Below are 13,930 nucleotides of genomic sequence, written 5' to 3'. Positions count from 1 at the left end.
TTTTTATTAATACCATTTTGGGGTACATCGTTGATCTCTTTTTACCACACATTTTTGTGGAAGTGTAGCAAATGAACTACCACAATCAGGTGGGATCCTTTTGGCATTCAACTTATGGTTTAAATAACTTTAAATATTTTTATGGATTGGACGTTTTCACACGTGGCGATTATAATTATATTTATTTTTTGTTTCTTTATTATAAAATAGAGAAAAAGGGGGAGCTTTAAACTTTGGGTTTTTTTTTTGCTCCATTTCTTAAATAGTTAAATTTACCTCTTACTGTGAAGCTTCGGGCAGCAAAGAAGGGTCTTCACTATGGCCTCGGCTGCCAGAGTAACCAATCAGCATCCCACAATTGCGTCGTAAGCTATTGTAGGTGGTGAACAGGCGTATCGGTGATCATGCTATTTAAAGGTCACTGTCAGTGATTGACAGAGGCACTTAAATATATAAACCGCAGTGAATGAGGTAAGTTCATATTGCTGCGGTTACAGGCAGATGCTGGGTAAGGTGCAGGCTCAGCTCCTGAGACTGACCATACACCCACAGCCTTCACTGTGACGGGATGTCAGAATGTGCGAAGAGGGTTAAAAAGCTTCACCCTTTACTACTACGTTTCTAGGTAGAGAAAAAATGGCTTAGGAGTTTCTTATTATATCTTTACATGGATTACAGCTCGGCTTTTCTAATACAGAATTTCAAAGCATCTGAATACACATGAACGTAAAGGATAACATTCCTGACTATCTGCAAATCGGTACGATACTGTGTGACTATTGAGTTCATTATACTGATGAACACACATTATAAATATATATACCGTAACTTGTGTTCATCAATGGAATGAACTTAATAATAAGGCTGAAATAAGTATTGAACACGTCACAAATTTTCTTTACGAATTTACATTTTTAGAGGTGCTGTTGGACAAGAAATTCTCATCAGATGTTGGTACCAACCCATCCAATACACGAGGGCAAAGAAATCAAACCACAGATGTCTATAATTTAAGCAATGTGTAATAATGAGAAATGGAGTACTGTGTCCAGTTTTGGGCACCGGTGCTCAGGAAGGATATAATGGAACTAGAGAGAGTACAAAGGAGGGCAACAAAATTAATAAAGGGGATGGGAGAACTACAATACCCAGATAGATTAGCGAAATTAGGATTATTTAGTCTAGAAAAAAGACGACTGAGGGGCGATCTAATAACCATGTATAAGTATATAAGGGGACAATACAAATATCTCGCTGAGGATCTGTTTATACCAAGGAAGGTGACGGGCACAAGGGGGCATTCTTTGCGTCTGGAGGAGAGAAGGTTTTTCCACCAACATAGAAGAGGATTCTTTACTGTTAGGGCAGTGAGAATCTGGAATTGCTTGCCTGAGGAGGTGGTGATGGCGAACTCAGTCGAGGGGTTCAAGAGAGGCCTGGATGTCTTCCTGGAGCAGAACAATATTGTATCATACAATTATTAGGTTCTGTAGAAGGACGTAGATCTGGGTATTTATTGTGATGGAATATAGGCTGAACTGGATGGACAAATGTCTTTTTTCGGCCTTACTAACTATGTTACTATGTTACTATGTTACTATGACACAGGGAAAAAGTATTGAACACGCTTACTGAAATGTGATACTTTGTACAAAAGCCTTTGTTGGCGATGACAGCTTGTATGGAGAAACTAGTCACATGCATTGCTCAGGTGCAATTTTGGCCCATTCTTCCACGCAAACAATCTTCACATCCTGAAGGTTTCGTGGGCTCCTTCTATGAACTCTGACTTTTGGTTCCTTCTATAAATGTTCTATTGGATTCAGGTCACGCGATTGGTGGAGCCATTCTAGCAGCTTTATTTTCTCTCTCTGAAACCAATTGAGAGTTTCTCTGGCTGTGTGTTTGGGATCATTGTCTCCGGATATTTCTCCATTCATTGCTCCTTCAATTATAAGACGTTTGCCAGTGCCTTATGCTGAAAAACAGTCCCATGCCGTGATGTTCCCACCTCCAAACTTCACTGCTGGTATGATGTTTTTGGGGTGATATGCAGTGTTTTTTAACCTCCAAACATGGTGTGTATTATGGTATCCAAAGAGTTCAATTTTGGGCTCATCTGACCAGACTATATTCTCCCAGTATTCCACAAGCTTGTCTAAATGTTATTTAACCTAAACAGAAAACTAGTAGAACAGCCATTTATAAAAAAAAAAATGAATAAGAATTATTCAGTACATATAAAACAAAATTTAACAAACCTGATTACAAGGAGATGTTAAAACAGAAGCAAGCTTTACCAAGGACTTATACAAAAATAAAGAAATGTGTCTTATCCCTCGGAAGAAGCCATACACGAAATGTACGCCAGGAATGTTATTCTCTAGTATGACTTTACTTTGGGTTTGCCTTGTCACTCATGGGCTTTATAGGCATATGAGAGAGCAGAGGATGACTATTGCAATGTATATTTCACAGCTCAGATATCTCGGGGCTATCCGTAAAGCTAGGGGGCACCCAAGCGATCCCTGCTCCCTGGAGGGCCTATTACCTTTTTGGTCTATTAGAACTTGTCTAAATGTTGTTGAGCAAACTGTAAATGCGATTGAACATGCTTTCTGTTCAGCAATGGAGTCTTGCGCGTTGAGCGTGCATACAGTCGTGAGCATGCATACAGGTTATTGAGGTTGAGTGCATTACTTACTAAGAGGCAAGATTGCTTTCTAATTTCTGATAGATTTAACCTGGTGTCAGGACTTTCCATTTTTTTGGCAACTCTCTTTCTTCATGTGTTCAATACTTTTCCTTGTGTCATTTCTCATTATTACACATAACTTAATGTATTGATTTCTTTGCCTGTGTGGATTGGCTGGGTTGTTACCGACACCTGGTGAAAATTTCATGCCAATGGCACCTTTAGAAATATATTTACTCAGAAAATATGTGACATGTACATTACTTATATACAGCTCTGGCAAAAATTAAAGAGACCATTGCAAAATGTTCAGTTTGTCTGACTTTTCTCTTTATAGGTATATTTTTGAGTAAAATGTAAATTGTTCTTTTATTCTATAAACTTCTGACAACATGTCTCCGAATGTCCAAGCAATACATTTTTTTTTCTGAAAAGGAGAAAGGGTCAAAATAAAAAAAAATAAAAAACTAGCGCTTTCAGACCTCAAATAATGTAAAGAAAACAAGTGCATAATCATTTAGAAACAACAATAGTAATTTTTAACTCAGGAAGAGTTCAGAGATCAATATTTTGTGGAATAACCATGATCTTTAATCACAGCTTTCATGCGTCTTGGCATGCTTTCCACCAGTCTTTCACACTGCTTCTGGCGCAAAAATATAAGCAGTTCTTCTTTGTTTGATGACTTGTGATTATCCATCATCCTCTTGATTACATTCCAGAGGTTTTCAATGGGGTTCAGGTCTGGAGATTGGGCTGCCAATGACAGGGTTTTGATGTGGTGGTCTCTTAATTTTTGCCAGAGCTTTATAAATATACACACACACACACCTACACATAACACACAATCCCCTAATTTTGTACCCTTTTAGAATAGAAAAAAAACAAAAAGAACAAAGAATAATTTTAATGTGTAGAATATATAGTATGTACAAACATTCCAAGTGTAGACTCGAGTCTATAGGCATACCATGAGGAAGATGTTCATTGTCATCATCATCTTCATCGTCATCGTGAGGATAGAACAATCTGCTTTTCAATGGATCTTTAATATCACTGTTTCGTTTCAGCAAACCCTCAAGGTGCAGACGCAACAGAACGTCTAGATGACAAATCAATAATGTCAGGCTGGCGAGAATGAACAATGCACATGGCACTGGAGATGTAGTCAGTATTGAGGGTTACCAGAAGGTAGGGACAAGACGGGGTGGAAGGATGGATCTCTCTCACACACATCTCGTTTTACCAGCACAGGTTTCTGAGTCTCGTCACAACGGAGCCCGATGGAGCTGTAGTTTACGGGTTGCCATGACTTATTAATTCCATATACTGGTTTATGAGCCTGCAGTAATAATAGAAGCCGTGTGAATGACAGAAAACACAGGACCGAAGAAGCGAAATCATAATTATTATTGTTATTAAAAGACATCCTAGTAGGCATCATAATGTACAGTACAGTCCAAGTTTTCGGCAGGAGTGGAAAAGGAGAATGCAATAAAAAATAAAAGTGTTAATAGTTAATTTTTACCAATTGATATAATGCAAAGTGAATGATCAAAAGAGAAATCTAAGTCAAATCATTACTTGTTGTGACTAGAGATAAGCGAATTTGATCGGGTCCCTGCCTATTCGGCGAGCTATAGTGCTTACACAATAAGCTGCAGAGGGAACCCGGATATATGGAGCGCTCCTTTATATATTCACTAGCTGAAGAGCCCAGCGTTGCCCGGGCATAGTAACCAAGTGTGGTTAGTTACCGTATTGTTCGCTTAAAGGGAACCTGTCACCCCCAAAATCGAAGGTGAGCTAAGCCCACCAGCATCAGGGGCTTATCTACAGCATCACCCCCAGGTGAGTATAATCTAACCTCTTTTTCTCATCTTTCAGGATACATCAGGGGCTTAGCTACAGCATTACAGAATGCTGTAGATAAGCCCCTGATGCTGGTGGGCTTAGCTCACCTTCGATTTTGGGGGTGACAGGTTCCCTTTAATAAGACGCACCTGATTATAAAAGACGCACCCCCAAATTTGGTGAAGAAAAATAGAAAAAAATATTTTTTTATTTTAAGTGGGGGTCTGTTTTATAATGCCATTGTCCGTCTTACAAATCATATATATGTCCCTCATCCTGATATCTATATAACCCCCATCCTGGCACATGGCCCCCCTATGCTGCTGGCACACTGTCCCTCTGTGCTTGTACATTAGCCATTGTGCTGGCACACAGCCCCCTTGTGCTGGTACATTGCCCCCCCTGTGCTGCTGGCACATAGCCCCCCCCCATCCCATCCTGGATATGACCCCCTGCTGGTACGCACATGGCCCCCTCTCTCTATATGCCCCCCTGCTGGCACGCACATGATTAAGTAACAAACACTTAACTCACCTGATGATGGTGCCACGGGGCAGCTGGGAGCACAGAGCCATCATCATCAGGTGAGTTAAGTGTTTGTTACTTAATCATGTGCGTGACAGCAGGGGGGCATATAGAGTGACCGGGGGAGCATATTCATGATGGGAAGGGGGTGGGGAGTGCAGGTACATGCGATAAGTGCCGCTCCCCTGTCAACCAACTTAGCGCGGCTTCAGCACCGAGGTGATGGACAGCGGGTGCAGTGAGTATTACATGTGGCTAATGAGCGGGAGCACGTGAAATCCCGCTGTATCTGCAGTCAGCCCACTCCAGCCCCCTGACACCACTCTAGAGCAGCCCCCCTCTCCCCCCCCCCCCCCTCTCTACAGCACAGCACACAGATTCGGACTGTAAGACGCACCCCCACTTTCCCCAAAAATTTAGGGGAACAAAAGTGCATCTTATAATCCAAAAAATACGGTATAACAAATTATAATGATTATCTTCCATCCCATAGTCCAGTGCCCATATAGCCATCACACATCCTCCATCCCATGGTCCCCTGCCTATATACCCATCATACACATACCTCATCCCATAGTCCCCTGCCCATATAGCCATCATACACATCCTCCATCCTATAGTCCCCTGCCCATATAGCCATCATACACATCCTCCATCCTATAGTCCCCTGCCCATATAGCCATCATACACATCCTCCATCCTATAGTCCCCTGCCCATATACCCATCATACACATACCTCATCCCATAGTCCCCTGCCCATATACCCATCACACATCCTCCATCCTATAGTCCCCTGCTCATAAACCCATCACACATCCTCCATCCCATAGTCCCCTGCCCATATACCCATCATACACATCCTCCATCCTATAGTCCCCTGCTCATAAACCCATCACACATCCTCCATCCCATAGTCCCCTGCCCATATACCCATCATACACATCCTCCATCCCATAGTCCAGTGCCCATATACCCATCCTCCATCCTATAGTCCAGTGCCCATATACCCATCCTCCATCCTATAGTCCAGTGGCCATATACCCATCCTCCATCTCATAGTCCAGTGCCCATATACCCATCCTCCATCCTATAGTCCAGTGGCCATATACCCATCCTCCATCCCATAGTCCAGTGCCCATATACCCATCCTCCATCTCATAGTCCAGTGCCCATATACCCATCCTCCATCCTATAGTCCAGTGCCCATATACCCATCCTCCATCTCATAGTCCAGTGCCCATATACCCATCCTCCATCCCATAGTCCAGTGGCCATATACCCATCCTCCATCCTATAGTCCAGTGTCCATATACCCATCCTCCATCCTATAGTCCAGTGGCCATATACCCATCCTCCATCCTATAGTCCAGTGGCCATATACCCATCCTCCATCCTATAGTCCAGTGGCCATATACCCATCCTCCATCTCATAGTCCAGTGCCCATATACCCATCCTCCATCCTATAGTCCAGTGGCCATATACCCATCCTCCATCCCATAGTCCAGTGCCCATATACCCATCCTCCATCTCATAGTCCAGTGCCCATATACCCATCCTCCATCCTATAGTCCAGTGCCCATATACACATCCTACATCCTATAGTCCAGTGGCCATATACCCATCCTCCATCCCATAGTCCAGTGCCCATATACCCATCCTCCATCTCATAGTCCAGTGCCCATATACCCATCCTCCATCCTATAGTCCAGTGCCCATATACCCATCCTCCATCCTATAGTCCAGTGCCCATATACCCATCCTCCATCCTATAGTCCAGTGGCCATATACCCATCCTCCATCTCATAGTCCAGTGCCCATATACCCATCCTACATCCTATAGTCCAGTGGCCATATACCCATCCTCCATCCCATAGTCCAGTGCCCATATACCCATCCTCCATCTCATAGTCCAGTGCCCATATACCCATCCTCCATCTCATAGTCCAGTGCCCATATACCCATCCTCCATCCTATAGTCCAGTGCCCATATACCCATCCTCCATCCTATAGTCCAGTGCCCATATACACATCCTACATCCTATAGTCCAGTGTCCATATACCCATCACACATCCTACATCCCATAGTCCCGTGCTGGGTGGCACTGAGCAGGGAGTTCCTGGAGATGTGCTGTTATGTAACCTGACTGTGCGGCTCTGTGTGCGGCCGCTGATGATGCGATTTTCTACGCCGGTAACAATAGAGCGCGGCAGTAATAGAGGAGGAGGGATTCATTTCTGTCATGTCTGGGGGGCAGACAATGGCTGGAGCTTATGTTCCCGGGGTTGCTAGATTTCTCCCACCCGGTCAGTGTCTGCTGAGGTGTTGTGGAGTGGGAAAACTGTTGCTCATAGCAACCAATCACAGCTCAGCTTCTTTTAAACAGCTCTGGTGAAAGATGCTTAGTGATTGGGTGGGGCTACGGTTAGTGGGCGTGGCTGATACGCACATGCTTAGTGATTGGGTGGGCTATGTGGAATGGGCGTGGCTGAAACACACATACACTCATTTTTAGATATATAGATAGCAATACACCTCATAATAATTTGATAAAGTAGATCTTCCCTCTAATAAGTACAAAATATGGGAAGGAGAATCAATCAGATTTTAGCTGGATTCTCTAACACAAGGAATCCTTTTAGGAACTGTGCCCATAACATTTACGTTGGCTTGTAAAGAGTGGTAAGACTGCTGGCACAGGGAATGCATTCCTGGAAGACATGGCTGGACACAAACCGAATGGAAAGGCGCACAGCCTGGAAACAATCTGTACAGGTTCCGCTTGTGAAATAACAGCAGAGGTCTGGTTCGGGCTGAGCTGCTCCTAATGGTGGAGGAGGCCTTCATGCGAATCCGCTTCCTTTTTCTTACTAGCTGCTGCTTGCAGAATCTATTCCTGGGGCTCACTCCTGCCTTCCGCAGCTTTGATGCTCTAAAAGAAAGAAAATCCTTGAATCATAACTAAAAACAAGACTGTTCCCAAAGTCTACTGCCCCTGGAGAGTGACGTTTAATTGCTGTCTATTAGTGATGAGCGAACACATAGACAGTAGTGATGAGCGGACGTGCTGGGATAAGGTGTTATCTGAGCATGCTCGGGTGCTATCAGTGTCTTCCGCATGCTCGAAAAATATGTTCAAGTCCCGGAATCTGCATGTCTAACGGCTGTTCGACAGCCACAACACATGCAGGCAAACACCTGCGAGACATGCAGCCGCAACGACTAAAACATATTATTCGAGCACGCAGAAGACACTTGGTTAGCACCCGAGCATGCTCAGATAACACCTTATCCGAGCACGTCCACTCATCACTACTGTCTATGTACAGTGGGGCAAAAAAGTATTTAGTCAGTCAGCAATAGTGCAAGTTCCACCACTTAAAAAGATGAGAGGCGTCTGTAATTTACATCATAGGTAGACCTCAACTATGGGAGACAAACTGAGAAAAAAAAATCCAGAAAATCACATTGTCTGTTTTTTTAACATTTTATTTGCATATTATGGTGGAAAATAAGTATTTGGTCAGAAACAAACAATCAAGATTTCTGGCTCTCACAGACCTGTAACTTCTTCTTTAAGAGTCTCCTCTTTCCTCCACTCATTACCTGTAGTAATGGCACCTGTTTAAACTTGTTATCAGTATAAAAAGACACCTGTGCACACCCTCAAACAGTCTGACTCCAAACTCCACTATGGTGAAGACCAAAGAGCTGTCAAAGGACACCAGAAACAAAATTGTAGCCCTGCACCAGGCTGGGAAGACTGAATCTGCAATAGCCAACCAGCTTGGAGTGAAGAAATCAACAGTGGGAGCAATAATTAGAAAATGGAAGACATACAAGACCACTGATAATCTCCCTCGATCTGGGGCTCCACGCAACATCCCACCCCGTGGGATCAGAATGATCACAAGAACGGTGAGCAAACATCCCAGAACCACGCGGGTGGACCTAGTGAATGAACTGCAGAGAGCTGGGACCAATGTAACAAGGCCTACCATAAGTAACACACTACGCCACCATGGACTCAGATCCTGCAGTGCCAGACGTGTCCCACTGCTTAAGCCAGTACATGTCCGGGCCCGTCTGAAGTTTGCTAGAGAGCATTTGGATGATCCAGAGGAGTTTTGGGAGAATGTCCTATGGTCTGATGAAACCAAACTGGAACTGTTTGGTAGGAACACAACTTGTCGTGTTTGGAGGAAAAAGAATACTGAGTTGCATCCATCAAACACCATACCTACTGTAAAGCATGGTGGTGGAAACATCATGCTTTGGGGCTGTTTCTCTGCAAAGGGGCCAGGACGACTGATCCGGGTACATGAAAGAATGAATGGGGCCATGTATCGTGAGATTTTGAGTGCAAACCTCCTTCCATCAGCAAGGGCATTGAAGATGAAACGTGGCTGGGTCTTTCAACATGACAATGGTTCAAACCACACCGCCAGGGCAACGAAGGAGTGGCTTCGTAAGAAGCATTTCAAGGTCCTGGAGTGGCCTAGCCAGTCTCCAGATCTCAACCCAATAGAAAACCTTTGGAGGGAGTTGAAAGTCTGTGTTGCCAAGCGAAAAACCAAAAACATCACTGCTCTAGAGGAGATCTGCATGGAGGAATGGGCCAACATACCAACAACAGTGTGTGGCAACCTTGTGAAGACTTACAGAAAACGTTTGACCTCTGTCATTGCCAACAAAGGATATATTACAAAGTATTGAGATGAAATTTTGTTTCTGACCAAATACTTATTTTCCACCATAATATGCAAATAAAATGTTAAAAAAAACAGACAATGTGATTTTCTGGATTTTTTTTTCTCAGTTTGTCTCCCATAGTTGAGGTCTACCTATGATGTAAATTACAGACGCCTCTCATCTTTTTAAGTGGTGGAACTTGCACTTTTGCTGACTGACTAAATACTTTTTTGCCCCACTGTATGTTGGCTTTTTCCCTAGTAGAAGGTGTACTGATGTTCTGCGCAATCACCAAGCCTTACCCATGAGGACCTATTGCAGCCATCTTTCCATAGGGCTTATCAGGGCTAGTAGGAGGCAGACTAACAGGGATGGCGTTAATCAGACTGCTGACCATTTGAGTCAGTTGAGCGCTCTGAAAAACAAGACAACATCTATGAATACAGAGTGATAACATGAGCCCCACATAATATGCCTCCTATGTCCCTGCAATGAACAACATCCAAGGTACCTTCTTCTAAGGTACCACTTACGTTTTGCAGACATACTGGTTATTTCATGACTCACGTCATGCTGACACGTCTAACACTGTGTCCAGCCAGCAGCGTTTACTGATTGAGGGTAGGTGCACACAGAGTCAGAATAAAGTGGACCGACGCAGACTGCTATAAATGTCCTACAAATGTCTGTGCTGTTCCTGACCTAAGGATCTGGGCTTTTAGTGGAGATAAATCTGTGCTGCACTTTATGTACATGATCCGTAGTAGGCAGTGCTGTGGAGTCAGAGTCGTGAGGTCAGGGAAATTGAGGAGTTGGATTCCAACTCCTCAATTTCCCTGACCTCACGACTGACTCCACAGCACTGCCTACTACGGATCATGTACATAAAGTGCAGCACAGATTTGTCTCCACTAAAAGCCCAGATCCTTAGGTCAGGAACAGCACAGACAGGCGCTGTTCTGCTGACCAGGACTGTGAAGTCAGTAAGCCAAAGTTCCAACTGTTGGAACTTTGGCTTACTGACTTCACAGTCCTGGTCAGCAGAACAGCGCCTGCACTTCTGGTCTGCTCAGTTGATGGGGCATCACTGCAGAAGTCATGCTAATTGATAGCTAGCTCCCCGCAGTTAGGTAGCTGGGAGCCAGCTGTCAATCAGCGTGATACTGGCACCCATCAACAGAGGAGAGCAGAAGACGCTACTCTGCCAACGTGAAGTCAAAGGAAATAAACGGAATCCCTGGCAGGAGCTGTCCGTGACTGCTCCGAGCCGGTAGACACTGGCGCAAGGCAGAACAGACCGGTAGTTAGCAACTCCCTGCCTGTAACTTATTAGTCCCATACACAAAAATATAACCCTTTAAATGTGAACTTAATTTGGAAACATGCACTACATTTCCTGTACCGATACTAACTCTCTTGGAGCCCGCATTATGGAATAGAGCTGTATTCATACTTCTTCTGATTGCCACTGAAGACAGTCAAATAGTTTACTCCCATATATCAGTGGGATAGTTACATTTACACGTGTAAAGGATCTTATACAAAGACTGAACTTGCTGGGAGCACAATATTGAAGAAGGTTGAAGAAGTACTGAAAGATATCCGCTCTGAAGTGCTATTCACCATGATATAACGGAAGATTTCAAAATCTGGAGGTACATTTTGAATTCTATATGCAGTCTGTAAAACAATGGATAAACATGTCCTTGTATGTCGCTGAGCCCTATAAAGACCTGTCCAGTTTGGACATTAAAGGAAACCTGACAGCAGCTACATGTTGAGCAGTGTGCATCAGACACTGGCTATATTTCAGCCAGGTATGTTTGACTTGGAAACGCTAGGGTGTTTCAGAAAAAGCCATACTGTAACAGCGGACAGGGACGGTGGCTTTAAAAGTCTGGTTTTCTATGAAATGGCGCAACACTTCAGAGTCAAACATACCTGGTGAAGATAAACAGCCCGTGTCTGATACATGCTGCTTGTGGATTGGGCAGCATATAGCCGCTAGCAAAGCTCCCATTGAATGGAATCCGTCAGTAGAATCAACCCTTCTAAGCTGTTTACATGGGCTTGTACTTCATAGGAAGCTGAATAAAATGATACCTTGATATCTGCGATCTGATGTATTCCAGAGAAATCCATGATTTTCTTATATGCAATATTCAGGACTATGGGACAGACGTAGATCTGCTCTGAAAATCCAGAGATTATTGTAAATGAAAAGGGAACATTACCAGTGTGAGACATGTAACTAACACAGAAGAGTATGACTGAACTTTGTCTCCTTACAAACATTTGCTGCAGCTCTCACAGCTCTGCTGTATTACAGCCCTGTCTGCCTGTGAGCTGGAAGCAGAGAGGAACCTGCAGATGTGTCAGGTATAATCACGCACAGCTCTGCTGTATTACAGCCCTGTCTGCATGTGAGCTGGAAGCAGAGAGGAACCTGCAGATGTGTCAGGTATAATCACGCACAGCTCTGCTGTATTACAGCCCTGTCTGTCTGTGAGCTGGAAGCTGAGAGGAACCTGCAGATGTGTCAGGTATAATCACGCACAGCTCTGCTGTATTACAGCCCTGTCTGCCTGTGAGCTGCAAGCTGAGAGGAACCTGCAGATGTGTCAGGTATAATCACGCACAGCTCTGCTGTATTACAGCCCTGTCTGCCTGTGAGCTGGAAGCTGAGAGGAACCTGCAGATGTGTCAGGTATAATCACGCACAGCTTTGCAGCGAGATCAGGAGAGCAGAGAGCGGCCATCACACTGGAAACGACCCCCTTTTTTATTTGAAATAATGGTGTATAATTACACCTGACACATCTGCCGGTTCTTCTCAGCTTCAGCTTCCATCTCACAGGTAGCCAGTGCTGCAATATTGTTGCAATACAGCACAGCTGTGAGAACTGCAGCAAATGTGGTTGTAATGAGACAAAGTTCAGTTTTGCTTTTCTGTGTTAGTTATATGTCTCACACCGGTAACACCTCCTTTTATTAAAACTAAACTCTGGATGCAGATTCGTGTCCTAACCATAGTCTTGAATAGCTCATTTACATATAAGAAAAAAGTGAATTTCCCTGGAATTAGATATTGGATTGCAGATGTCAAGGTGTCATTTTATTTATTTACAAGGCAACTTTACCAAAAAAAAATTTGCGTTTGAAAAAAAAAAAAGCAGTAAATAATATCATTAGGTGTAGGAAAATAACAAATAAAATCAGGGGACAGGTTCACTTTAAGTCACTAGCTAATGAGATGACATTTCAGGGGCTGAGAGTGATTCCATCAGTTTTTGGCTAGCGATCAGTGAGGCACGGTTTTCTGTACAGATCATTTACAGCAATTAACAGTACTGTGAATGTGGTCAGGTCACAAAATTCAGGAGGCACAATCAGGGACGCCTCCTGAGAAGGTGCAGTAACTTCATGAAGTTAATTGGAAATCCAGATTACAGATTTCTCATCCAGTTAATGGCGTTTTCTCTGCCAGCGAGATGAAATAACTTCACGGATCTCTGGTTTATAATTATGCGGCACAATGAAGCACCACAGTTTCTGGACTTTATTACCTGTTTCTCTATGTTTCTCAGGAGCAAGGTCGGGCTGCTTGGAGACATTTCTAAATCCGTTGCTGGAGGTGGATTTTTTGCCTCTGGGGGTGTTGCCAGCCTCTCTGAAGGCCGTAGAGAAGTCCCTGGCAGATGGGAGTCTTCCCCGAGAACGCAATTTTCACATTCCTGAAACACCAGAGTTCCCTGGGAGACAGAAATAAAACCTGTCCGGATAAGCAATGGTAACATTTATTGTTCCTAAAGAGGCCACCCACGGACAGAGGCATGTTTGGAGGTGGAGTGATAAACTAGAATTTAGCGTGTAACATAATTACACACAGGCCCAGCATTTCACACCGCAAATTAAGGAACCCATCTGAGAAGAAGAAGAGAACCAGATTAATAAGGAGTGAAAGTCACAAAATCTGACCTTCATCCCCGAGACAATTTCAGTTTTCGTTTTTTCCTGCCCTTCTTCCAAGAGCCATAACTTTTTTATTTTTCAGTCAATATGGCCATTGGAGGGCTTTTTTTTAATGCGCGTCGAGTTGTAATTTTCGGTGACACCATTGATTTTACTATATAGTGTACAGGAAAAATAGATTCCAACTGCAGT

General features: G+C 43.7%; 1 protein-coding gene across 3 annotated transcripts in view; it reads right to left on the bottom strand.

The window, feature by feature from the left end:
- KANSL1L (KAT8 regulatory NSL complex subunit 1 like) overlaps positions 1 to 13,930 on the bottom strand; it is an 85,984-nt gene that overhangs the window by 32,508 nt on the left and 39,546 nt on the right. For all 3 annotated transcript variants that reach the window (XM_069733431.1, XM_069733434.1, XM_069733433.1), the window contains exons 4-8: positions 13,333 to 13,518; positions 10,069 to 10,181; positions 7,811 to 8,006; positions 3,881 to 4,037; positions 3,666 to 3,797 (exon numbers count right to left, since the gene is read on the bottom strand). In XM_069733431.1, coding sequence (XP_069589532.1) covers positions 3,666 to 3,797; positions 3,881 to 4,037; positions 7,811 to 8,006; positions 10,069 to 10,181; positions 13,333 to 13,518 — 784 coding nt within the window. The remainder of the gene's footprint in view (positions 1 to 3,665; positions 3,798 to 3,880; positions 4,038 to 7,810; positions 8,007 to 10,068; positions 10,182 to 13,332; positions 13,519 to 13,930) is intronic.

The sequence above is a fragment of the Ranitomeya imitator genome, chromosome 7, assembly GCF_032444005.1.
Source record: "Ranitomeya imitator isolate aRanImi1 chromosome 7, aRanImi1.pri, whole genome shotgun sequence".
Classification (NCBI taxonomy): domain Eukaryota; kingdom Metazoa; phylum Chordata; class Amphibia; order Anura; family Dendrobatidae; genus Ranitomeya; species Ranitomeya imitator.
This window is presented reverse-complemented; position numbering and strand designations above follow the sequence as displayed.